Genomic DNA, 27,206 nt, shown 5'->3' on the forward strand with positions numbered 1-27,206 from the left:
CCCCGCCGGGGCAGCCCCAGCCCCAGCCCCAGCCGCGCTCCTCCACCTCCACCTCCACCTCCATCAAGGTGGAGGGCGCCGGCGACCAGATCAGCCCGGACGAGGAGCAGCGGCTGGGCCAAGCCGGCTTCATGCAGAGGCAGTTCGGGGCCATGCTCCAGCCGGGGGTCAACAAATTCTCCTTGAGGATGTTTGGCAGCCAGAAGGCCGTGGAGCGGGAGCAGGAAAGGGTCAAGTCGGCCGGCTTCTGGATCATCCACCCCTACAGCGACTTCAGGTACGGCCCCCTCCTCCCCCCGCCCCGGGGCAACTTTCCTCGGCAGCTCCGCCGCAGCTGGAGGGCAAAGCCCGTGCTGACCAGGGCAGGTGCCAGCCGCAGCTCCGGGCATCTTCCTGAAGCTGCGTGTCGTGCCCCTGCCCCTTTGAACCATCGCTTGAGGCCACTGATGCACCACCTGTGTCCTCTGAGTGCGGGCAGCCACTCAGTGTCACGGGGATATGGCAATGTCCCCCCACCTGATGCACGGGCACTGCCAGAGCCTGGTGTCTGCTGCTGCTGCTTCCCAACTCCTCCTGCACAGCCGGGATCCCAGGGGAGCAGGGCTGCCAGGGACCTCCAGAGGTCGTCTGGGCCAAGCCCTTGCCGGAGGCAGGATCATCCCTGTCCAAACACTCCCTTACCTCCCTGCTTCCAGCCCCATTGTGTGTCCTTTCAGCATCTGTGTTACAAATCCACCTTGCTGTTCCCTGAACCTACAAGAGTTGTTCCTCAACAACTGCAGCATCACTCATCAAGACTCTGTATGTGCAGGGAAGGGCACTTGAGTCCTTCAGAGGATGCCGAAGTGTGCGCGCGCGCGTGTCTTTGTGTGTGTGTGTGTAGGGAATGGCATTTTAGTCCTTCAGAGGATGCTGAGGAGTGTGTGCATGTGCATGTGTGCATGTAGGGAATGGCACTTTAGTCCTTCAGAGGATGCGGAAGAGCGTGCCTGTGTGCGTGCATGCACGCGTGTGTGTATGTGCAGTGAAGGGCACTTTAGTCCTTCAGAGCATGCTGAAGTGTGCGTGCGTGCGTGTGTGTGTATACAGGGGATGGCACTTTAGTCCTTCAGAGGATGCTGAAGTGTGTGTGTGTGACTTCTCCTCTGGGGGACTGATCTGGGCAGCTGAACTGTTTTTGCTTAAGAGTTGTTCTCCCCTCCATTGAAGCAGCCACCTTTCACTCAGGTTAATAAATCAACTCCTAAGCAGAGGAGCCCAGTTTCTTTAAATCACTCAGTCACGGACAATAGGGTTGTGTGGGGGTATTTTTAAGTTAGTTGATAACTACTGCACAGGTGAATTTCCCTCTGCAATATGTATGTGAAGTACTGCAATCAATAATTAATTACCTAGTGCAATCAGTGCCTAGGGTTTATTGCTTCAACTTTAATCACAACAGGTTAATATATCATTAAAAACACATTGTGGAGGCACACCATACAAATATATATATTTACACATAACATACTGCTGTTGAAACTCTTGAAATCTTCCACTAGTCCTCTGTAATCATATAGGATTGGATCAGAGAGACTTACAGGGAGGGGTTGGTTGTCCATCAGTACCAAGCCCCTGAAAATGTATTTTGCAGATGTAAAAAAAAAAAAAAGAAAGGTTCACACATTTAAAAGATCCATAACTGAGGGTGATCAGATCAATTGACACTTTCTTGCAGTAACAAGCAGTAAGGGAGGGCTATATGATTTGGAAGGCTGCACTGTCATTTAAATTCGGTGCATTCAGGTGTCCCAAATGCTAAGCTGACCAAGCATGAAGGTTTTCCAATAGTCACATCATGCTACTTATGCCTTGCAAGTATAATCATATTCACGCCCAGATTGAAAAGAGTTTAAAATCATCTCTCAGTTGTGGCAGATCAAGTGATATCTCACAACTGCTGTGGAATGTGTGTGGTTGGCTTTTAGAAACAGCAACAAATGCGTAATTTTGGCTCTTGATCTTTGTATTACAGAGTTTTTTTTAAAAAAGCAAAATCTTTATAGCCTCTTAGGATAGCTATTCTTTTACATGAAGGGTGTTAAAAGTGCTTTTCTTAAAGTTTTTTTTGGTTCAATGAGTGGACTTAATTTAAAACAGACCAGGGATAGCATGTTTCATATGTTTGGGGTATTCATTTTCCCCATCTCTTTTTGAAGGCTATTTTATTAGCATGAAACCAAACTCGTGAACTCCAGTCAAAGATGCTGGTAATATAGTAGCTAATGTGCCTCTTATCCAAGGTGAGATGCTCCTATGGTTGTCTTCATCTGGAATTGCTAGGTAGCCAACACTTTCTACTTAAAATAGCATGAGTGATGAGGTAAGTTTTTATTTGTGAGGTGCTCCATTAGAGAGGCATTCACAGTGTTGCACAAAGGATTGGAATATACAAGCAAGTTTGAATCACCTCAGTCAAATGATCAGGCTGAGTCTGTAACACCCAGCAGGTCACAAGCATGTATGTGATTTGTTAGTATTAATAATGAAATGCTTGTCTGCTGTAGCCTTGTGTTTGTGCAGAGAAGGGGAAGCTGGTCTGCTGACGTCCTCAGGTGCGAGGCACTCTTTCCTTGGTGTTCGGGTCCAGCTAAGCTGATACATTGCTGTTTTGTCTTCCTCTCTAACCTGATGCTAGAAACCTGGCGCACAATGTATGCTGTCTCTTGCCTACTGTCCGTACTGGCAGCGCTAGTTCCATAATGGAAGTACTGAACTGGTTGGAACGTAGTTTTATACAGTCCTTTCTGATTCTTTTGTGGGCAAACTGTTCCCCCTTTTGCCCTGCTGCTAGGTGACTTGAGGCGTTATCCCTTTGAAGGTGACAGCCACTGAAAGGACTTGGCTGAGAGTACGGCCTGAGGCCAATGTTGGAACTGAAGGGAGGAATGGGACCCTTTTCCTGGTTTTGATGGGGCTCGTGTTCCCACTTTCTCTGAGACCTGCTAAAGCTTCCCTCTCGGAGGTGACTGAGTTCTGCCTCCTATGCATATGAACAGCTTTTCTTTTTTTTTTCGTGGCCTTTGAAATGCAGCAGATTGCACCAATGGCAGTTATTTTCAAAATGTTTCCAAGGACTAGTTCTCCTTGACCCAAGGGACTTTATTTCTTCCCTTGCAAATTATGCAGTGCAACACTAATTGGTTCTGACTGGCATCAGGGGCAGGTTTTGTGGTATTAGGACAGCATAAGAGCCTAGACTCTCTATTGCCTTGCACCTTGCCTAGTCATCAGTGCAGTTCTCCCCTGCATTGTGCATGTGTGCGCTGGTCTAAAAGCCAATGCAAGGTCCAGGGAAATAGAGAATAAGGTCCTACCTCTTGTTTCCTGTGTCTCTGGGGAAACCAGTTTCATCACTGAGAGTAGTTCTTGCACCTGTAAACATTTTGGGGGAGAGCTGGGAATTCATGACTCTTGCTTTGTGCTCTGCTGGCAGCATGAACTTGTGGACTGGATATTTTAAGCTTTATTTACAGTGGCCTGATTCTGCTGTGACTTGCACTGAAGTAACTGATTCACACTGGTGTGAGGGTTTTTCCTGTTTCAGTACATGACAGTGGCTTTCATCATGGACTGTCATTAAAGTATCTGTTTTACATCTAATAGGGTTAATTCAGTGACAAATTTCTGACCCCTCCAGGAGTAAATTGAGTTAATACAGATTAATGTGCTGTTGATCTCTGCCTCTAGTCCATTGTGCAGGCAAAAGAAACGGAGTGACCTTTATAAAAGCCAACCCCAGTGCCCTGAATGCTGGTGACTAATGCAGTGGACTAGTTCTAGAAGCAGTTAAGAAGTGTCTTAGAAATTTCTAATAAAATTGCTTGTTGTTTAGTACACTTAGGTGCATATCCATGAATTAGTTACTAGAGTTGATTTGCATCTGTGATTAATTGCCTATCAGTGCAGAGTCAAAGGTGCATTTCCTAGATCACAATTTATGTGAGACTTCGATAGCTTTTTCCGTGGGCAGATAGAATCGTAAGTTATAACTTTGGAAGAAGCATTGATCTGGTACAGTTGGTTTAATCATAAAAAATAACAGACAAACAATCAATGATCTATTTGGTTTGCGGTACAGTGAAGGATATTGGTGGTATCTGCTCTCTCTGCAGCCAGGAACAGCTTGCAAAGTAGATGGAGTTTACTATTTTTTTAGAATGGACTGAGAATCACTGCAATACCTAAAAGACAAAAATAGTACAAATTGTGGATGCAAATAGAACTGCATATTTATGCACTGCCCAGTAACCTAATGCTATTATTTTTCCACCTGAAAGAGAAGCGGAGGCCTTGTGGAAAACAATGAAAAACTATTCTATTCAGAAACCATTCCACTTTCAGATCATGGGATTTTTTTTCCCCTTTGGCTTTTTAACTTTTCATTATTTGCAGTATTCATATGCAAATAGAATCTTTGTTCCAATCACTCCTGCTGCCTTTTGCACATTGCTGTTTGAGACGTCGGGACCATTTTCATAACACCCAATGGAGATGCTCTAAACAGAATTGCAGGCCCCGTTCTGAGAGTCCTGAAAAAATAATATACTGTTATTTCCTAAATGTTGGTCTGATGCTCCAAGCAGTAGGGTTTCCTACCATGGTACTTCTCACCCAGTAACTACTACACCTGCTAGCATTTGTGGTGGGGCAGGGTTGAAACAGAAGCCCTCCAGTTGTGTCTAGGCAGAACTCTTTGATTCCTGAAGGGCTCCATGGAGTTCCTGAGGGCCTGGGCAGAAATTGGCTAATCATATAATTGTTTCATTAAGAATGAGAAAAATCAGTTATGAAATGTACAACTGCCCTCAGTGACTTTGTCACTTCATCAGGGCAGGTGTTGCCATCCCTGTTCTGAATCAGTAAAGCCACTCTACCTGCTGCTGTAAAATGGCTCTGCGTAAAACCTCTCTTCATTGTTTCATGCCTGCCTACATCCAGAGACCACCCACTCTAGTCTGATCTTGTGCCTTGTTTACTATTCCTAATAAAGCAAAATGAAAGCTGCATGTTGTTCCAGTGCATAGTGCAATGCATACCTAAGTTCTGGCAACAGTGCGACTTCTGTATTAAAGTGAAGGGAGACGGTAAAAAGGACTTCAGTGTAAGAATCTCTGCTTTCCATTAGATAGAGCAGCTACTCACCAGTCATGGATACAGGTGAAAATGTAGGTAGTTCAAGTACTTGTCTCTCTTCAGACTGGTTGTGAATGCCTTGAAACCGTGTAGGGCAGCGGCACCTCGCCTTCTGGTCCTGTTGGCCAGATGAGTGATGCAGGGTGAGTCCTCAGGTTGGATCCCACACTAGCGCCAGCTCACGTGATCAATCTGTGAGTCTGGCCCAAGATGCCAGAGCACCCTGGATGCTTGGATCTGACCAGGCGCTGGCATGATCTAGTGTGCAGGGACACGTTATCTGACTCGCAGGGCTCCTTGCAGATCCAGAAATTTGACAGTAATGGAGTAGCAGTTAACACTGCCCTGCACTCTACTGTCCAATTTCTGGCCTACTGCAGGGCTCTGCAAGCTGGATGATACAGCTCCACTGGCCAGAGCTGGCCCATGGGGCAGGGATCGATTACCCCTGGTTTAGGATAATGCTATCAGATCCTGCTGTCTTTACCCAAGTAAAGTTTCCCATGGTTTCAGTGGAAGTTTTACCTGAGTAGTACTGGAGTAATCAGTAGGATTGGATCAGGGGTCTGGCTGAGATACGTGGATGGACTGCAATGACTTCAGTGGACTTTGGATCAGGCTGCAACAAAAATCAAATATGGTTGTGTCGTTAACTGGCATAGTGTTCAGGGAATATGGATTCAATTTCTGACTGTATCCCACAGATCCCCTGTGTGATCTTGGACAATATGCTTCATTTAACTGGTGCCTTAGTTTTTATCTGTAAAATGGAAATAAATTGTCCCTTGCCTTACAAGGCTGTTGTGGTGATAAAGTCATTCATGTATGAGCAACATTTAGGTACTATGACGTGCTATATTTAAAGAAAGTAATGGCTCTTTAAATAAAATGCTGCAGCTTATTACCATAATGACGTGGCAAAGTTTGGGGCCATTGCTATTACTGATATTGCAATGTTTTTTGAGGTTGCTAAATCAAGCACTCTAAAATTAGAACATGCCAGAATTAAGGTTGCCTGTGAAACCTTAATTACTCCATCACATGCTATCTGTTTTTTAGCAGACCCCAGTCTCATTCAGGTCACAAGGTGGATGATGCTATTTTGATTTTCAATATTTCTACTTTCCTGTTCAATGTGGACCCATTGCCTTATTTATTGTACCCTCATCAAGTTCTGCTCTGAAAACAAAATGATTAATTTGCTTCTCTATGGTACTCATCACTAGAGCATCTGAGTGCTGCACAAACATCAATTTATTTTCAAAACATGCTTGTGATATGAGTGGGAAGGCAATATCCTCAACTGCAGATGGGAAGGTGAGGCACAGGGATGGAGATTAAAAGTAGCCAGTAATTTTGGATGTCTAGCTTGAGATGCCCAGAAACTGACGTTTTTCAGACTGTTCAGCCTTCTGTAGCATTTGTGATGTTCAAAGCATAGCTCACCATTTCTGTAACTCAGACCTCAAATTCTCAAGTTGGGAATCTCCAAAAATATGGAACGCACCCAACTAGTGACCACTTGGTGACTTCCCAGCATCACACAGGAACTCTTTGGCAAGGGGATAAAATCCAGTTCTCCAGGCTGGCATTCAGCTGTCTTAACTATGGGACCATCGCTTCTCTACCTGCAACCAACCCCTGCCTCTTTCACTACAAGCTTTCCCAATTTTACAAAACACAAGACCAGGAATCCTGTTGACAACAGTCTTCTACTCTGCAAGCCTGGCTTCAGCCTCACAACTCCCTCCTGCACACTGAATGGGGCAGAAATTTAATGGAGAAAAATAGGATGCACGTGCACAAGCAAAATTAACCCTGATTTTTCTTCCTAATCTCAGTGCTTGACTTTGTAATCACACTAATGTTCTTTTAATGTAGCAGTTTTGTGTGCAGTATCTGATGGTTTTTTAAAAAGCAAATGGAAAAAGAAGCCTAGCAATTTAATCTTGTAGCTTCATATTTACACCCACATGGATCATTAGCAGGTTTGGAAGCAGACCCTTTGCCACTTGAGCTAATGAAGTAGACAGTAGCTGTTGTAGGTCATCATCCTCGGTGTGGACCAATGCTAGAAGAAGATGAGATGTTCATTTATCCATTGGGCTTCAGATACTTGCTGACAACAGAGGAATGGGAGAACACGGGAATCTTATGATCCCATCTAGGCTCTGGAGGGTCGTGTGCTCTGTTAGACACAGATTCGTCTGCCTGTTTTCAGCTCCTAAGAATGATGACTTCTGCCTCAACCCCTTCAAGCTGTCTCTGCCCATTTCCCATCTTTCTTGTTCTTCTCTCCTCATCTAACCAGTCCATTAACTCTCTTCAAGTTTCTCATCCAAGTCTCCTTGCCCAACCAGTCCAAGTTCCCCAATCTTGGCTCTTTTTCTTACCTTGATTTTCAGCTCTGCCTTCCCCCCTGCCCTTATTCCCCATGCCCACTGGACCTTAGTTTCCATCTCCATACTGTTCCTTATCTACTCGATGGCATTAGCATTCTTCTCACTCCCTGCTCCTTGTTTTGCTCTCTCTGTTCAGCCAGATAAAATTCTTGCCCATTGTCCACTGTGCACACCCTTCACCACCTCCTCTATTACTAGTTTGCAGCCCCAGTCTCCTTCCCAAGCTAGCCCCAGTCTCCCAACTAGCTCCTCATACAGTCTTAGCTTTCCTACTCCCACCCCCTGATTCTGCTGCCCAGCTACCAGTCTTTTTGCCCAACCAGTTGCGGTCCTGCTGTCTCCAGCCTGGCAATGGAGGTCCCTTTATGAAGCCAGCTTATTAGTCAAACACTTCCACCTCCTGAGAGTTGGACCAAATAATTCCTTTCCCTTGAAATGAGCTGTCCAAATCATGCATGAGTCTAGAGCAGCAGTTCCCAAATCTGTGGTACAGGTACCACCAGTGGTATGCAGACACCTTGTTAGTGATGCAAGTTAACAGATTTATTATAATTACTTTATATGACAAAACATTGCTGGTGGTATTTAAGGTTGAACTGAAAAAATTGTGGTGGTGCTTAAGGTTGTATCATTTTAAAATGGTGGTGTGCAATCTGTCAGAGTTTGGGAACTGCTGGTCTAGAGGCAAAAGCTCCTTCTTACCAGGGCTTAGTGGCTAAGTGGGTTCTCTTTTTGTGCAATACAGTATGTTTTATAAAACTGTGCACTGATAAGCATGCAGGAAAGTATCCACATAGATACTTCCAGTGTTCTGATAAACATGTAAGGACATGGGTCTCTGATAAAGTGTTATTATTATAATTAGATAGCACTGCTAATGGTTTTTGTTGAATACATTTGTTGCACTAAAGCTCGCACTATCACATCAGAATATGTTTAGTAGACAGATAAAAGAGGTGGAGGTAACATGTTGTCATTTGAGCTTGAAACCACTGAAATTTATTTCCTACGTGTTTTGAACAACTCGTTAGCAAGTTGGTGAGTTCCTCAAAAGGGTCTTGAAACCCTTCTCTTGGATCTCTTATCTTTCTTAAAGCATGTATTTCTGTCTTTCTCCTGTTTTTAAAGCAGTGTTAGTGCCAAGGCAGTCATAGGTCAATCAAGTTATTGTTGGCTCTAATTGGCACTCTAACAAGCAGTTAAATCAATTACCTGCAGATGATTGTCACTCACAAATAAAGGTGCCAGATCCTGTTCTGTCTCTGAGAACATCAAAGAAACCATTTTTATCCTCATCTTTTCCCACTGATACCTCCACTAACGAGAGCCTAAGCAAAAGTCTAGTTCATGAGGAAGTGGCAATTTGAAATTTGGGATTTTCTTCATAGAGTTAAATAAAGGATTGATGCTCCTGGTAAGGAATGCAAGCAAGTTCCAGTCTGTTCCCTGCTGGGTTTCTGGTCATAGCCATGTTGGTCTAAGGACATAGGAAGGAAAGGTTCTGTGAGTAGATGTGATATCTTTTATTAGACCAACTGAGTAGTTGGAAAAAAGTTCTTGGCAAGCTTTTGGGCACAATCTCCCTTCTTCAGTGATCCTTCTTAATCAATCACTCTTCTTAAGTCTGTTCTCTGGAGTGACAGTATGGTAGGAAGGGTTCAGCTTTTACTGGACATGGGCCAAGACGAAGACTTTCTAGTGTATAAAGTGAAAAGGGGACTTAGGTGCCCAATTCTGATTTTCTGTGTCTTACTGGCCTTTGTGCTTGTGAAAAATTTGCCCCTAAATCTCTTTCCTGCTTTGTAACATTGTTAATTATTTGGTTTCTCCACATATGCTTGAGCTTCATCCCCTTTGCCAAGATCCCCACGGCTGAATGACACTGGGTGATAGGAAGGCTGTCCGGTGAGAATGGTCAGAGTTGATTGTGTCAAATTGTGTTAGGGGATGTTTTACATTAACTGCTTTCTTCCCCTCTCCAGGCATCTACACTGTACTCCTCACTGTGATATCTGAACATGTCTCATTCAGTGGCTTCTTTACGGAGCGGATTCAATTTGCAAGTCAGGATAAGATTTTCCTAGCTAGCCTCTTCTAAGGGCCTCTGAATCAAAGCGGCTGCTGTCTTTCTGCCTCGTGTGCTGGCCAGTAAGGAATATCCTGCTCCTACCTTCAGTGGCCAGTTTTATTGGTTATGCATCAGGCAAACTAAAATGCAGCTTTGCTCTGTGCGGCTGTATGAGCTCTGCAGTGCTGACAGCACTAAAAACATGTTTTTGTCAGCAGATAAAGCAGCTAGGACTCGGGAAAACATTGAGGGAGGGAGCAGGTGTGTGGTGTGTTAACAAGGTGCTGTTTTAGATGCCCTTTTCTGACCCTTACCCTAGTTTAATGCTTCACTGCCTTGGAAGTCCCTTTACAAATGCAGTATATTCTCAGTGGCTGACAACAAATATGGCCATCCTGTGTCTAGCATTAGCACCAAGCCATAGTAACTGACTGATTTTACTCCTGTTAAAGGCACCATATGTGGCAATGGAGGGATGTGCTAATAAGAGAGAAGCAGACAAGGATCTAAAGAGGAATAGTCCAAGGTCTGTTGAGGGCCCATCAGTTGGACATGATAGAGGCACAGCCACTTTCCCCAGTGGTGCATACAGCTTAATCTCATTTGTGGCGACTCTTCCAAATGTGCTAATTATGGATTTAAATCTATGCCTCTTTGGAGGGACAGGTTGCCTGCATCTGTGGAAGTAATGTTAAGGAGCTTAGAGGCAGTAAAGGTTCGGCAGGTTATCAGATGACCCTGGGCAGTAAAAAGTGTAGGAACTATAATTCTTTTTTCTCACAGCTCTGTGCAGATATCTCCCCCCGCCCCCCCCCCAATAAAGTCAGTTGTTGCACAATGAGTAAACCGCCTTCCTTGCCTACAGGCTTGATGGGACCTTGTAGCCTTCTGACTTGGTCAGAACTGCTTAACATGGATCTAATCTGACATACATTAATGTCCTCTGCATGTTTAGGGAATGGAAAACCTGGCAAAGTGCTGATAGATCAGCTGTGGGAAGGGGAGGAGAAGAGAAATCTCTTGCAAAGTTATCAGAGCTTGGCGAGAGATAACAGTTGCATTCTGAAGACACAGAGACTCCACATTAGTAAGTCTCTTCCTTTCCCCTGTCACATCACAAGTGGTTTCAGGGCAAGGTGGTAACCCCTCGCAGTATTTGTCTCGTTGTTGCCCAGTACAATGTCTCGTCTGCGAAGGAGTGGAGTACGCGGAGGCGGCAGAGCCTTTGTCTGCCCGCTGGCTCGTTCTGGGAATTCCATCACCTCTGCCTGTGTTAGCGAGTCGATGGAAAGCAAGACGCAGGGCCCCAGGAGTGCGGGATGAGAAAACCCAGTGACAGATAGGAGAGGCCCTGGGTCTCTGAGAAGGAACAGATGTATTAGACACAGAGAAGCAGCATAGGGGTGACGCTTCGCCTGGCAGTGTCAGGGTTTGGACAAGCTCCCCAACAGCCAGAATGATAACAGACTCAATCATGATAGCTGGCTCTGTGCAGCCTGTTACTATACAGTAACACACACTTGCACTAAACACAGCTTCCCATGTCCTAATGCCCTCCCCAACCTTTTGTTTCCACCATTTTTGTAACTCCATTGACTTGAATGGTTGAAACCACTGTCAGTCATAGAATCATAGAGACGTAGGGGTGGAAGGGATCTCCAGAGGTCACCTAGTCCAACCCCCTGCCTGAGACAAGATCAGCCCTACCCAAACCATCCTATACAAGTCCATAATCTAACCTCTTGGTAAAACTGTCAACCCTGATACAACACAAAGCATAACATCATAACCTGCCACAGGTAAAGCAGGGGGACCATGGCAGCCAGTGCTGCCATGGTTTTTATATGGTTGTTAACAGGTTGCTAATATACACTTAAGAGATCCCAGGTAGAGGACCAAGCCCCCTGCTACAGAGGAAGACAGCCCCCCGCTCCCTCCCTGTTCATACCAATCTGACCATGGGGTGAAACTTTTTCCCAACCCCAAATATGGTGATGGGTCGGACCCTGAGTGAAGGGGCAAGACACTCTAGCCAGGAAACTCTGGCTTTAAGTCCCAGCAGGAGCACTGGCATACTCCAGTCAAAATCCCAAGCCTTTCTCAATGCCTGTGAGGGAGGCTTAAAAACACCCTGACACATATAGTGTGTGGGGGGGGGGCACAACCAGCAAAGCCCAGATGTGTGGGAAATACCCATAGTAGAACATAGGCATAGCTACACCTAGATCATCCCCATCCAGTGGCTGTCCAACCTCTTCTTAAACGCCTCCAATGATGGAGAGCCCACAGCTTCCCTAGGCAGGCTATTCCACTGCGTTACTGTTGGTCTGTCCATTTCCAGTGTGGAAGAGGGAGGATAAGTATTGCTAGCGGGCCATACTCTATTCTCATTTATGTTATCAGTGTTAATATATATTTTCCCAGTATTACTGAGGGGCTTTGTGAAAATGAGGGAAAACACCCTGTAAACTGTGGTTAAAGTGTAAAGTTGGGAGGCAGGAGGTCTGGCTTCTCTTCTTGTCAAGTTATCCTCTGTGCCTTGGTTTCCCCATCTGTTAAAAGATACTAATCAAACTCTGGCAGAGTTGTGAGGCTTCATTAATTCATTCTTTTAATTTTGCAAGGCTCTTGCACATCCTCAGGTGGATGGTGCTAGGGGAGTGCCAAATATTGCTTACCACATGTAGTGAATAAATACAGCAGGTACAGGCAGGTCTCCAGGAAGTCCAAGCATTTACAGGGCAATCTTAGAAGAACTGATACTCTTCTGTGTCCTACAGGCCTGGGACACCCATGCAGCCATGAATGGCACAGCGCTGAATGAAGCTCTAGGCTGCTGCCTGATTTATAGAAAATCAGTTCCTTCATTTTTGCATGAAGGAGGAGACAAATTTGATCGGCACCCATAGAATCCTTTACATGACTGTGTATTGCCTGGCACGTTTCAAAACAGATTGGACAAACCATTAGTAAATGCACAATAGAGGACAAGCCTGCATTGGCAAGGAGAGATGAGATGGATTCTGTTTTTGTGATTCTTTTCAGCACCTTGCTATGGGTTTTGGGAATGCTTCCAGCAATGAAATGAAAACAAATTCTATGCCTCTATCGTGGTGCTGCTCACCCTACAACACACAGCACCCTTTTCTTTGGGGGGTGATTTCTTTTGTTGCAGGAAATATGCCTTTGATAGGGCATAGTCCAGCATGAGAGTTATGGGACCTTTGACGTTTTTCTGATGTGATGGGTTTGGAAAACGTCATCTAGGACAGTGTGTTGTGGAGCAGCCTTTTGAATTATCTGTTGTGACCTTGGGCTTTCAGCACAAACGTAAATGTATTTCAGGTAATGCCAGTCCTGATTAAGGTGATATCCCATGAACACAGATTTGAACAGAACGGAGGGGCTTGTTCTTTGCTTGGAAGCTGAAATGAGGCAGCCCGTGTCAAAGACGCATGCTTAAATCAAAATCCACATCTGGGAATGGTAATGGCTTGAACACTGACTATGCATTTGAAAAGATGTAGCCCGATACGGAGAGCTCCATGCTATGTTCCTCCCACTACGATCAGGTGCCCCCACCAGTTCTTGGTACCCATAAGACTACTGTTTGCCAGCCTACTTCTGACTTGCTATGTGAATGAGGTGACCCTCTCCCGTTATTTGCAAGGTAAGGCTGACAGCTTCTGGTACCTACCCACTATGCTGATTGGGAACTGGAGCTAAAGTGTAGCCTTCCAAAACAGGGAGGTTAACCTGCTTCTATATACCATATATATAGATACATCACCTGATATAGCATGCAAGCGATCTGCAATGGCACTAATAAGTGTACATATGTCATGCGTTACCTGGTATTTCAACAGGGATTCTGGAAAACTTTTCACCAACAGATCTACACACAACAGAATCTGCACTGCAGATAGGGTAAGATGAGCTTTGACATCATCAGCCTTGCTCTGAGAAATGCAGATAGTCAGGAGACCTATGTGCAGATCCCAGCTTCTATAATTTGGTAGAAATACAGCTAAGCTTCATCATGAGCTAATGCAAGCTGTTCCCACCCCACATAATTGGCTGCTGTATGGTTTTGTGTCTGTCTAAGCATTCCTGCCTGTGGGTGGATGTGTTATGTGTGTGTGAATGAGTCTGCCTTGGAAATTAATACATAACATCGGGGGTGCGTCTAATAATAATACACCACCTCATGAGTGATGTGGATGTGTGAAAAATGCAAAGCAGAGCTGAGCATGTCCAGCACTTGCACAAGGGACAACACTTTTCCTGATACCACAAGAGGATGGTTCTCAGCTTCAGTCCCCATCACTTTCACTTCTCAAATGTCTAGCCAGTGCCTACTTTTTCCCGCAGTGAGGGTGTAGGTTAGAGATGATGGTGAAGCATCTCCAAAACCCATCCTCCCATCTGCAAGAGAAACACCGCAGATTCAGTCATGTGTACATCAATGGGGAGTGGGCCAGCAGTAGTACAGATGCCCAACACTGGGATAAGATTTCTTTCTCATTGAGGAATAGAGGAGATGAATCCTACCTACGCATGGATATGAAATGGGGTGAAAATGTCATCTGTGAGTTAAGGCCTCTGGGAGGTAACCCGTGCAAGCATTGCCTTTGGAAGTCTTTACAGGGGTATTATTTTCCCCAGGATGGGCTGATCTTAAACTGTTTCTCCAGCATAATCATCTCAAGAATCCTCTCTCAGCAATACCAGGCCAGCAACTCATCTATCTCCATCTCTCAGATGATGCATGAAAAGGGAAGCGGGTGAGAAGTATAAAATAAGTCGTAACTATTCATTCAGATTTTCCTCAGCTGAGTTCCCAGACAGTCTTTATGCATTTGCTCCCCATTAATATCCTAACAAATACATTTACTGACTGATATGGGCATGGAAAGAAGGATCTGAGGTTTGTGAAAACTTGTCATTATGACAGAATCATCTTTCTAATATGAGCTAAGGGGTATGATGCAATTCAGGATGGGGATGGAGAAAGAGGGGAGAGGTAAAAAAGCAAAATGGCTTGAATTTCAAATACTGAATTCTTCTCCCTGAGCTATGGAACAGGAGGGAGAGAGAAAGGATTCTTTACCAGCTAATTTAATTTTTTATTTTTTTTTAAAGAGAAGTATTTTCTCCTGAACTGTTGATTGAAAAAAAAAAAGGGGGGGGGGGGGGGGGGGGGGGCTTTCATCAAATTCTTTGGATTTACAATTTTTATCCAAATTGAAAAACAGATACAAGCCATTCTGGACCATTCAGAAGTTCAGTGCAAAGAGGAAATAGCTCTGCTACCCTAACCAAATTCCAACATGAGCAAGTACATCCAGCTTCAATGGCGTGCAGTAGTTTTATTCACATCCTTCTATAAAGTATTGCATAGCCTCCTGTATGCTGTTTAACAGCTGCTGCATTTCACTCCAGAGTCCGCTTCCAAATAATGCTGCCTGAAATGATTCTTGTGTCCCTAGTTTATACACTACACTGGGATCTTTGTAGACACATAACGGGAAGGCATCATCTCTTTCAGGTTATTTTTACTGAATAGTTTTAAGGAGTTTGATTCTTTGGCGCGATTCCACTGCAGGTAGTAGAATTGCACCAGGAAGCAATCTCACTGCACATCTGTCTGTGGCCTGTCTCTCTAGTTTAAGTCTTTAAGGCAGCTACCTCTGTCATAGTTAATATGCTGCCTGATTCCTGCAAATGCCATACCACCTCAACATATACAAGATCATGTTCAGTTTTGGACCCTGGCAGACCTTTATAGCCTAAAGATTCCAGAGAAGTTTATAGGATTTAGTAACTGTGCCATTTTGATAATAGTCTTTTGGACAGATAATTTCTCCTTTTGGCCCAGGATAAGTTTATTTCTGGATCTATGGTGTCTGTGGAGGAAGCGATCCTCGACTCATGAGCTGAACGACAGGTTGAGAAGGCTATTGGGCCTAGGTGAAAGAAGAGCTAATCCCACCAGTGCTTTTCTAGGCATCTAGTGAAGATTCTCCTCTTTTGGGGGGACACATGGGAAGAGTCTAGTGTAGGCTGAACCATTCAGAGTTGGGATTTAGTTTGTGTACCAAACTTTGAGAGACCTGTATCCCTAATGCTCATCTCTCTTCTGCCAGTTTCACAGTGATGTAACTTTAATGGAGGTTCTCCTCACTTAAAGCACCATCGAGCCTGAGTATTTGTATGATCTCCATGTTTACACAATATCAACATCCAACACTCCCTAAAGCGTTCCTCCTCCCAGCACCCCCATGAGATAAAGCAGGGCTACTATCCCCAGTTGACTGCTAAGGGACTGAGATATGGAGAGGTGAAGTTCTGGATCCTCAAAAGTGTTTGGCAATTAACTCCCATTGTCATGTAGGTACCTGGCAGTCCCATGCTTCAGGATATTTGCTTGTTGTCTGTAGGGGCTACTGAATGCGGTTAGCTTTGGGTGGGGGCAGGGAGAGGAGGGAGGGAACCACCATCCTCAGAAGCGTTATGGACATTGGCTATAGCTGAGGTTGGGGTCTTTTGACTGAGACATGCCAATGCTCCTGCTGGTTCTTTGAAAACTCGTTGGCTCTTGGTGAGAGGGTCTTATTCTTCTGCTCAGGGTTATGCTGATCACCAAATTTGGGGTCAGGAAAGACTTTTTTCCTCTAGATCAAATTGGAAAAGATTGTGGGTTTTTCTTGCTGTCCTCTATAATATGGGGCATGTTCCTTGTCTAATGATCCTCTGAGCATTCATAGTCACTTAATTGTGACTATGAATCTTATTTTAAAGGAACCTATGAACCCTTACATATATATAAAGACACATATATATAAACCTGCACATATATATAAAGACATAAAATAACCTGTTACTCTCTCTCATTATAGCGCCACGGCATTGTAGACTGTTTGTTTCTCCTGCTCTTAACTGTTGTAGGATGCTCCTAGTTTGTAGTTGGGTGGGGGGATTTGAAGCAGTAATTTTTTTAGGAATCCTTGGTAAGTGGTTGCCTGTGAAGAGGGGACTGGAACTGTTGGCCCAAGAAGTCTCTTCCAGTCCTATATTTCTATATGGGATCTAGATCCAGCTCACATAGGAAATCTGTGGCAGAACAAAGAATTGAGCCTGTGTTTTCCAGGAGCCAATCTAATGCCATACTCAGTAAACCACACATCATAGTCATTTCACAGCCTTTCTGTGTTCTACTAAGTGCAAGTCATTTCGGCTGGGTTGTATTAAAATGATTTAAGGAGTGGACAAGTTATAGTGAAAAGAGAGAAAAGAACTCACTCCTGCCTCACCTTATATGCAGAGATTGCATTAGTTAAGAACTAAAGGCAAAATCACAGAAATCCCTAGTCGAGCTTAAGTGAAGTGTTTTCTTAAGTATGTAAGTTCCTACCTGATTACCAGTGTATAAGGCTGTGTTCTTGCTCCTGCTGAAATAAAAGCCAAAGCTCCTACTTGCTGATGTGGACTTAGGATTGGGCCCTGTATGTGCAGAATTAAAACCCATAAATACCAGGCCACATTTCAGGCAGTGAAGCATTTGAGAATCCAACTCCTGCTTTGCTTCCCTGAGAAGTCAGGAGTTCAGGGAGCTTTCACTACCATCTCAGTTACTTAAATCAGGGCAGGGCATGGACTTTCCTCTAGGCTGTGAAAAGACAGGGAGAGAGAGATTTTCTGATATTTTCCTTTTAGAATATAAAAGCATTTGTATTTTTAAAGTCTGGGGAAGTCTTTTTGTGGGGGTAACTTTCAAGATTGCATACATGGTTTGGCTTCTCTTGTTTCTGATCTGGGGCATTAAACACAACTGGCTCAATTGTACATGTCCTTATCATGTGCTAAGTACCATCCCTTCTGCATCAATTGGGCACAGTCCTGATCCTTAAAGACTGAGTAACAGAAAGGAGAGAGGATATTGTGAGCCCCTGTGCCAGAGCAGGGCTAGCAGACTGGAGGGGGCTTGTTGCCCTCGTTAAGAGGTGTAATGGGCACCTCCAGTCCATAGTCCCAGAGGCATTGTGCCTCCCTCATACACAGGAACACTGGGGATAGCGCCAGCCTGCAGCCCCCACCCATGTGCATCCCAGTGTGGGCAGGGTCCGAGTCACAATCTTTCCATTTTCTTTTGTTTTCCAAATACTTTGCATATCACCGAGTACAATCGGGTGCTGTGTGGGTGAATGTGCGGCTTGGAGAGTGATTAATTCATAACAGGATCAGGTAAATTTAAAATGCCTGTTTACATAACATGTATCAGTGATTTCCCCAGTGGGATATGAACCTTAAAAAAGTGGCAAGGGGGAGAGAAAAGACTCAGATATCAATACCTAGACATCAGTTCCTTTCTCCATTTCATGGCTGTTCAGTTCATGAATATAAATACTTTTGTGTTTCAGTTACTCATAATTGATGGTGAAATAAGCCTACTGCATGCATGTCAAAAAAGCTGTAAGGAGATTGCCCTTGATAAAATATCAATCAAATTCTGGTAAGAAGGCACCCAAACAATTGGCACGCATTTATTTTTTTTTAGCTCATCCTGCTTGGGAATATCCTTCAGTTCTGATAACTGGTTTTTGAAAAGGGATTGGGAATTTTGGGAACCTAACCTGAGATGTCTTTAAAAAGGGGCTTGATCCTCAGATGGACGATGCCTGGCTCTTTCTGAACATCAGGACCTTGTAACAGGTCTCAAGTTGGGAACGTAGCTCCTAGCTGCTTCTCAAGATCTTGGCCTTGGCAATGGATGAATAGAAACAACTCTAGCTGCTTGTCCTCATAATAGTATCCAAACAGCTCGTGGAAAGGAAGACTCTGACTCTGCTGTGTGAATGAGTCTGTTTACACTCAAGTCGAGTGGCTCTCAGCTTTTTTAGAGTCAGGACACCCTCCACAACTACTTTGAATTTGGTAGCACCTCTGGTTGAGAACTGTTGCTGTGCTGCTTCTGCTTGACTCAATGGTTCTCAAACCAGGTCCTGCACCATGCTCCTCTCTGCATTGGGGTTTTCTGATAAACCTAAAGCAGGCAGGAGTAGAGGGATGACTAATAAGTTTTGTGCCCTAGGCAAAATTCCTCTGTGCTCCTAGGGTGGGCTGTGGGGGGGATGGAAAGGAGGGTGGTTTTACCTGTCCCAGGTGTCCCTGTATCCAGCTTCTCTGCCCAGGTAATGCAAATGGATGCTGTAGCCCAGCTTGACACTTCGAGACGGCCAGATTGCATTCTTGCTACAGCACTTCCTCCTCCATGCTGCACACTCCTCCCAAAAACAGAGGGGTGTGGGTCAATCCCACCTGTCCTGCCTGCCTGTTTCCAGGAGGAGCCGTTGAGGTCAGACTGGGAGGGACTGCAGGAAGAGCTCAGGCTTCAGCTGCAGCTGGTTCTCAGTCTGCCTCTGCAGGAGGCACATGACTTTTTATCTCGGCCACAGTGACACTCATGTCACAGGACCTCTGAAAGGGCTTATGGCACCCCGGGGTGCCACAACACTACAGTTGAGAGCCACTGCTCTAGTCACTTGGGCTTTATCAGTAGTTTATCTAAGTATCCCCCAAATGTTCATGGATTTACCTCCTTCTGTGACTTAGAGAAGTATTCTCAAAGGTCACACATGAAGTCTGTGGCAAAGCCAAGAACTAAATCCAGGCCTCCTGAGTCCTAGAGTAATGCCTTGACTACCAAAAGATCTTGCCTCCCTTGTGACGATGTCCTTTTGGCTTGCGCTGGGAACATAAAGCCTCCTAGTATGTATGGGAAAAATGGGATGCATCAGGCCAAATGTATTTCTGAGCCAGCTTGCTTCTGGCACGTTGATCATTCTAAAAATATATTTATTTCTAATTGCTGAGCTGAATGCTTAATGAATTCTACATTTCCAAGAACAATTAATCAAAGGAATGATTTAAGGCTCATTCTTGCTCCCCCAGGGCTCAATGGCAACACTCTCGTTGATTTAAACAGAGCAACAACAGACATTCAAAATTTAACTTGTACAGGAAAGAGATACCTAGGCAGGATCTTGTAATGGCACCAGTCACTGTAGGCATCACTGGATGCCTGTGATAGAGCACTACTATAGCCTATAGGACATTGCAGTAGTATTGCAGTAAGGTGCAGTATTTTGCAACAATTCATAGAATCAGATAATCAGAGAATCACCGAGTGGGAAGGGACCTAGACAGATCATCTAGTCCGACCCCCTGCCATGGGCAGGAAGGAGCACTGGGGGTGGCAGGGGTCATAAGACCCCAGCCTGGTGCCTATCCAGTCTCCTCCTTCCAGGGAAGGTGAGAGCACCACCTCTCTGGGAAGCCTATTCCAGGCTCAGGCCACCCTTACCGTGAAGTAGTTCTTTCTAATATCCAACCTAAACCTCTCCTCCCTCAGCTTGTGGCCATTGTTCCTGGTGACTCCAAGGGGGGCCCTGGTGAACAGACTTTCCCCGAGTCCCTGCTGGTGGCCCCTGATAAGGTTGTAGGCAGCCACAAGATCCCCCCTCAGTCTCCTCTTATGGAGACTGAAGAGATTCAGGTCCCTCAGCCTCTCCTCATAGGGCTGGCCACGGAGGCCCCCAACCATGCACGTGGCCTCCTCTGGACCCTCTCCAGGTTCCCCACGTCCCTCCCGAAGTGCAGCGCCCAGAACTGGACACAGGACTCCAGCTGCGGCCTGACCAGCGCCACATAGAGGGGGAGCCAGTATAGTGTTTCCCTAGTGGGGACGAGTACCTCCTGCACGAGGTGTAGGTCCTGGACGCGTGTCGGGAACCTTCGTGAGTGGCTAGACCTGGCCGACTGCTCCTCCCAGTTGATGTCAGGGTAATTCATATCCCCCATGACCACAACATCCTTTTAGGAATGGAATTACATTAGTTCCTTTAAAACCAAACCCATTGTATATCCTGCAAAGTCCCATTGGTTTTTAATGGGAACTTTTAATGGGCATGGGAGGAAGGATGAGGTTAGACAAGGAGTAGGAAGGTTGTTCTGTTCTAGAGGAAATATTTAGCTATTAAACCCACTATTTAGCCAGCCAAGTTCATAGTGTAAATGGATCAGAGGGGTCTTGGCACTGTTAAAGCCTGGATCTGAGTTCAGCTCCTCTTGTTATATTAAATATTTAAAGTTTCCAATAAAAATATTTAAAGTTTTACACTCTGCTGTCCCAGAGCATTCACCAAAGTGTTTCTTCATGCTTTTTATTCATAAAGAGCAGCCTGGTTAAGCAGCAGGAAGCTTGATAACAGTTTAAAGACCAGGCTTTTCCTGCTGCTTCTTCAAAACCCATTTGGAGACTTAGAGAAGAGCTTGAGTCACTCTGGGAAGTGCCTGCTTGCTAAGCTGCCTCATCCTCCTGTATAAGACTTCAGCTACCCAGGAGTCTCTTCTTCCCAGTCTTTTTCTCTATTTAAAGCAGAATGAGGAGTCAGAGAAATGGCTGGGACTTGCAGAGATGGGGGTGGATTTGGGATATCTATGGGCTCCTTGCAGAGGGAACTGAATGCCACTTGAAGGACTGAACTACCCACTCATTCTGTAAATGAGGTGAAGGTTTGGCTGCATCTCCCAGGTGGGACAATCTCTGAAGGGCCCTCGCAAAGCTTAATACTCACTGGATATGTCTACACGTTCACTAATGTGCCTTTGCTATTGTATACTAAGTTTAGTACCTCTAATATGAGGTACTACATAAAGTCACATTAGCCCATGCTAATGCTCAGTAGCAAAGACGAATGGTTTTTCTTCTGATGCTTAATGCACACTAGAGTAATTTTACTGTGTATTAGTGCATTAGCATGGTCTTTGCTGTGACGCAGTAATGCGCAGTAGAATAGGTCACTGCACATTATGGTGTGTCACGTAGACATACCCACTGTGTGGGGGAAAGCCTCGGGCTGGCACAACAGGGATTGTACAAAGGAAACAAGGCTTCTATGTCAATCTTGGTCAGTCCCCCAGTGGCCTCTGTCAATTGAGACTCAGTCAACAGGACAGTGGATTGGAAGCTGGGAGATCAACCTAGGTCTGCTCATCTGCTCTTCATGTGGTTGACCTTGAATAAATGGCTGCCTGTCTGTGCCACCTATTGCACACTACCAGTGCTATTCATCCACTGTTTTGTGTAGCACTTTGAGATCTCTGCTGAAAATTTCCCTCTTTGAGCTAAGTATTATGCTAATGTATAGATTGATTCATTAAGTTTCTGATGTTGTAGAGGGGATAGAAACTGCATGTAAATGACAGATAAGTATAATACTCTCTCCATTTGTTTCTGCTGAAACCTAAAACAATCTGGAGGGTTTTTCCCTTAATTCCTGCTTTTCAAAATCATGACTCATTTTCTGAAGTCTGGGATCTCAGGGACCTGCATAGCCCAGAGATCTCAAAAGCATTTGTCTCTTCCTGCACACATTGTGCTCCAGCCCAGTCCAAGTAACTCAGGGCAAACCAGTCTGACATACGCAGCTGTGGGGCTGGGGGGAGAAAGCATTTTCCAGCCTGGAAACTGAAACCTTGCATAGTCACTGTCTTGCTTTCCCTCCCAGCTTCACCTCTCCCTCTTCCCCTCCAACACACGCAGAGCTGTGGGGGCTTTGGGTTGGCATTAGGTGGCCTGTCTGAAATAGTCCTGGCAGCTTTAGCATGCTCAATGCAGACCGTGAGTTGCTGTATAGGGACCATGGGCTGGATCCTCATCCAGTGCGAGCAGGAGTCCCTCCATTGATTTCAGTGAAGCTACAACAGTTTCATCAAAGCTGAAGATTTGCAGAAGCCTTTTAGGGTTAAAAGCTCCCATTTCTAGTAAGATGTTTTCCTTCTTGGGAAAGGAGGAGAGGAAACAGACCTTGCAGGCTTCCTCGGCCTCCTCCAGTCAAAGGGATGGTGATTTAGTCTTTGTGAAGAGAAGGGGGAGATGCAGCTTGAAAATGGCATGGAGCGCTAAGCTCCATCCTTTCAAATCTAGGTCCCTGTTCACTGCTCTGCTGGCTCCCATTAGCCACTGGCACTTGGATCTATGTTGCTGTTGTCTGCCTGAAATCCAGCCCTTCCAGCATGGGTAGAGATATGTGGTGCAGTGGGAGTTGATCCTGCTCCAACCTCTGTTAACACCAAAAACCGTTTCTGTAGAGAAATGCAGTAGGACAGAGTGGATGGAGGTGTTTCTGGGAACTGCTTTTCCTCCAGTTTTTCTTTTTCCCAAACTGGGGCACCCTGCTCCTGTAGAGCTGTTGCCAAGAGTCCCCTATGGGCTGAGCAGCTGGGAGTGAGGGCGGGAGTAGAAATGTACAGCAGAAAATCTACATTTTTCCTTTTGTGTCTGTGTTTGTTGCCTCCTCACCCTTGCCAGTGGGAGAGGAATTTCAGGCTTTTAGCTTGAAACTGGGCTCAGCTCTGATCCTTGTGATCCCAGCAGTCTCCTATATTTTTCTCCCTGCTTCTCCCAGGAAATACTATGGATTCTCATCATACTGCTGAGCAGGACAAATGTTGGACACTTTCTTCCCTCTGCATGCCCAGGCATGGAGCAGAGTGGCATGAGTAACCGTGCCTGGCTACTGGTGGTGGTGTCAATCATCTCTCAAATTTTCACCTTCTGATATGTCCAGAGATATTTGTGCAGGCATCATGATCAAAAGTCTTTGATAAGCACTTGAAAGCCTGCATGCTTTATACAAAGTCCTGGAGCCACATTGGACTGAGTCATTCTCATGAGAACAGACTTTCTAGCTGGAGTCTAGGCATACTGCTTTTCAGTGGGCTACGTGTGTATAGGAGCGATGGGGGGGAGGAGTGTGTAGATCAGAAGGCTACTGGATTGCTGACTGTTGCTGAGCTCTGATGCAGCATCTGTGACTAATGCTAAGAGGCTGTACTTTACCTTGAAAGATGTCTTGGCCATAGTTATATATATCTTTGCTACCTCTTGTCTAAACAACAGCAATGTAATATATACATATATATACATATATGCATGAAAGGATCAACCCTTAGGAAACTTCAGCTGTTACAGAACACTGCAGCCTATCTCCTCAGTAACAGGGCCTCCAAGCACATGACACCAGTCTTCTGTTTTTTATGTTGGCTTCCCACAGTGGGCCGAATTGCATTCACCAGGGCTTGAGCCCTTATAGGAAGGTTCACCGGCCTGGGCTCTGGACATCTGAACTAAAGCTCTGTGGTGAAGGCTTTGGTGGACAGCTCTTCTCTTTGGGCACAATGGAACTTTTTGACATAAGGGAAAAACTTGTCTTTGGAGATGGAGTCTTTGTACGTAATCCCTCCGTGGTCTAAAGTCTAGTGGGGTGCAAAGCCCACCTCAGCTTCTGCTCCAAGTACCCATCTTCAATCTCCCTTTTCTACCCTAAGCACAGGATAGCGTGAGCATTTAAACAAAAATAACTCTCCAGACTGTGACAAACCAGAACCCTCCACTGCACACCGAGCTGTCTAGAGAGCAAAACCCTGAACCACCACTGACAGGACTGTTGCTCATGTCACTTGGTGCACTACTGGACCATGTTCCTGTGCTGCAGTGATGAGGACTAGATAAAGACCTACATAGAGCAGACTAGAAGAGAGCAGAAGAACAACAACTTTCTCCCCCACAGCCCTCAGTATCTGAGTACATTCATGCCTATACCCAATCAGAACAATCAAAAGCAAATTGGATGCTTATCTTGCTGGGATCCTATGACCCCAGCTGACTTCCTGCCCTTTGGGTGGGGGGCTGGACTCAATGATCTTCCAAGGTCCCTTCCAGCCCTAATGTCTGTGAAATCTATGAAGAATGAAGGAGGTCTATGTCAAACTGTGTTGTCTGCCTTGCCAGCCCTCCCAGGATTTGTCTGTGAGCTTTTTCCTGTATGCCGTCCTCCATTTAGTTCCCACTGCACGTCTCTGAGCCCATTCACAATGCTACTACCCTGTCCACTTTTGAGCCCCTCCTGAAGACTGGCTTCTGCTATCCTGTTTAGAATAAATTGAGCTGACTTAGTATACTAATTGCATATCTTGTTCCCTGTCTGGTAACTTCTGTTTATGTGTCTGTCCCTCCTTAGACTGCAAGTTCCTTGGAGCAGAGAACATCTTCTTGAGTATCTGGAAAGCATCTAGCACATCGTGGGCACTGTCGTAAATAAAGATGAGACAGCAAAGTAACTTTGTCATGCCTCCATTTTGCTTTTGGGGAACAGTTCTAGTAGGTTCTCATTTTATCAGATCTAGTTCACCCAGTCCAATATGTGGGGTGTTGAATATTGACTTCCATGGTGTGATTTTGGTTACATGCAACTCCTTGAGTGGTGTAAGTATGGTGAGAGCAGGCTTCTCTCATTTTATAGTTAATTCTAGCAAATTTCTGCTTCATGTTAATGAAGCCCAGATTTTCAACTGGTTGAAACTAATGTGATTTCAATGGAGCTGGGTCAATTCCCGCTCATTATCTCTAGCTCATGAAGGGAAATAAAGATGGAATTATTCATATAATATAAGCCCATGTTCCTGTTCCCTTTACCATATTGCCTTTGTAGTAGCAGTGTTAATTCTGACCCTGTGGGGTAGTGATTCTGATTCTTAGCTCTCTTGCATAAGTGAGTAGCCCAGTTTGTCACAGGTGCCATTCCTGGGAGTGACTGCCACAGGGTCACAATGCTGTGATGCTGCACACCTTTGTCTCCATGAACCTAGAACTGAAAGCCTCTGAAACAAGAGACAATTGCACCCCTGAAAGGAGAGAGATCCAAACCAAAATGCTGGATCCACCACCTGAGCTGGGGGAAAGCTCAGATTTAAATCTGAACTTCACGATTCAGACCCATGTCTATAACAGGGTGAATCGACCCCCTATATCAGAGCTGTGCTATATCTTTGATCCTGGCCAGGATCTGCACTCTTTGTAGCTTAGGCCCATCTTTACGCGTCTTATACATTTAATAGTATATGCACAAGGTATTAGCAGTCTACAGCCCCTATTGATCTGTATGTTCTCTACAGCAACAATGTACAGTAAGTTTCCATGGCAATAGGCACCCTGGAAGGGTCTTCCTTTCCACTTCCAGCATGTTGGTCTTTCTCATTATTAGATCATCAGCAATAAACACATGTAAGAGAAGGGTCAAAGCCTGGATCAATGGACAGCAAACAAAAAAGGAACTTTTCCATATTCATACGAACGAGAGATTTCAGAAGATCAAACAATGCAAAATCACTGGTCTCTTAGTATGTTGGGTTCATACATAATTTATGCTGGGAGCTCTGTTAAATCAATATGTAATTAACACATTGCATGGCTTTGGGGTTAGTCCGAGGTGGGAATAGAGAGGGGTCTCTCTAATGCAAGAAGCTGGGGCATGAAGGGAGTTAGACCCTTTCCATTGTGTTTTCTTTGATGATTATGGGAGTTTCTGTAGGCTCAGTTAGAACAGGAAACAGAGGAACTATACATAGGACAGTAGAGCTGTTTTGTTGCTTAGTCTTTCCTGATGAAATCTGTCTGAAAGAGTATGGAGGGAAACATCTACAGTGTCATGACCCTGTGAAAAGTGATGCCATCAGGGTTCCTCTGGTACAAACTAGGACACCAGACCCAACAGCAGCACGACTGCAGAGCCCTGTCTGTGATCCTTGCTGGACCTGGCAGATGCAAACAAGCTAGGGCAACACCAACAGCTGGTGAGCCCACGTAGGGTGATATGAGGCCAGGGTGGCCAGGAGATGCTGATTTTCGTACCTCTCCCAAAATGCTTGTGCCTGCAGGCTTCCTCCTGATGAACTGATAGACCTAGAATGTAGTGACATATTACAATTAGCACATACTAACTCTAAGGAATATTAGGTTGTGTTAAAGTTAACACATGCTGTGAGCAGTTGCACATCTAGGGTTAATACACTCTCTAGCGTGCACAGCTCTGACCTGCCACTAGAAGGCTGGCAAGCAGGGGTGTGAGAGGAGCTGCCAAGTGTGCTCCATGCCTGCCCCACTCACTGGCTTTCTAGCAACAGTGTAAGATGTGGGAGAAGGAAGCAGGGGCTTTCCACCACCACATGGCTCCCCCTTATCCCCCTATAGGGCTTTTCCCTGGCTCCCAGCTTCCCACTCCCCTTCAGCTGCTGGCGCTGTCCCTGGGGTGAGGGAAGGTTGCTCCTGCTCCAGGAGCTGTGCAGAGGCTGTGCTCAGCTCAAGAGTGGCAGTGGCAGTGGCAGTGGCAGCAGCAGTGGAGGGAGGGGGGCAGGGGTCCCTGCCTGCTTCTAGGCTCCCTGCAGGAGCTCCATGCACCTGGATCCAGCTTTTGCCATCCCTGCCAGCTACAGATTGGGCTGCACCATCTCTGTGTACCAAGATCCAGCCCATCCCACCCTGGAGGGCCCCATGTTTGCCAGCTTGTGGAGAAAGCAAGCTCAGTCTGGGCACACAGGGAGCTTTTGTGCCCACCTGCTCTTCTCCTACAGCTGCCTGGCAGCACCCTGCCTGCCTTCCCCCCTCTCTCTTCCCCCTCCTTCCCTCTACCTAGTCTTGCTCCCTCCTCACTAGCCCTTTG

At 45.4% G+C, this 27,206-nt stretch overlaps 1 protein-coding gene across 2 annotated transcripts in view; it reads left to right on the forward strand.

Annotated features, from left to right (window-relative positions):
• The window catches only part of HCN4 (hyperpolarization activated cyclic nucleotide gated potassium channel 4), a 200,207-nt gene that overhangs the window by 33,760 nt on the left and 139,241 nt on the right, over positions 1-27,206 (forward strand). The window contains exon 1 of one of the 2 annotated variants that reach the window (XM_019504486.1): positions 83-277. The exons of the other annotated variant lie outside the window; for it this stretch is intronic. Within the exon in view, the coding sequence (XP_019360031.1) occupies positions 132-277 (146 nt within the window). The 5' untranslated portion in view covers positions 83-131. Of the gene's footprint in view, positions 1-82; positions 278-27,206 lie in introns of those variants that run through there. 2 annotated transcript variants of the gene reach the window in all.

This window comes from Gavialis gangeticus, unplaced genomic scaffold, assembly GCF_001723915.1.
Source record: "Gavialis gangeticus isolate Ggan-Ray unplaced genomic scaffold, GavGan_comp1, whole genome shotgun sequence".
Classification (NCBI taxonomy): Eukaryota; Metazoa; Chordata; order Crocodylia; family Gavialidae; genus Gavialis; species Gavialis gangeticus.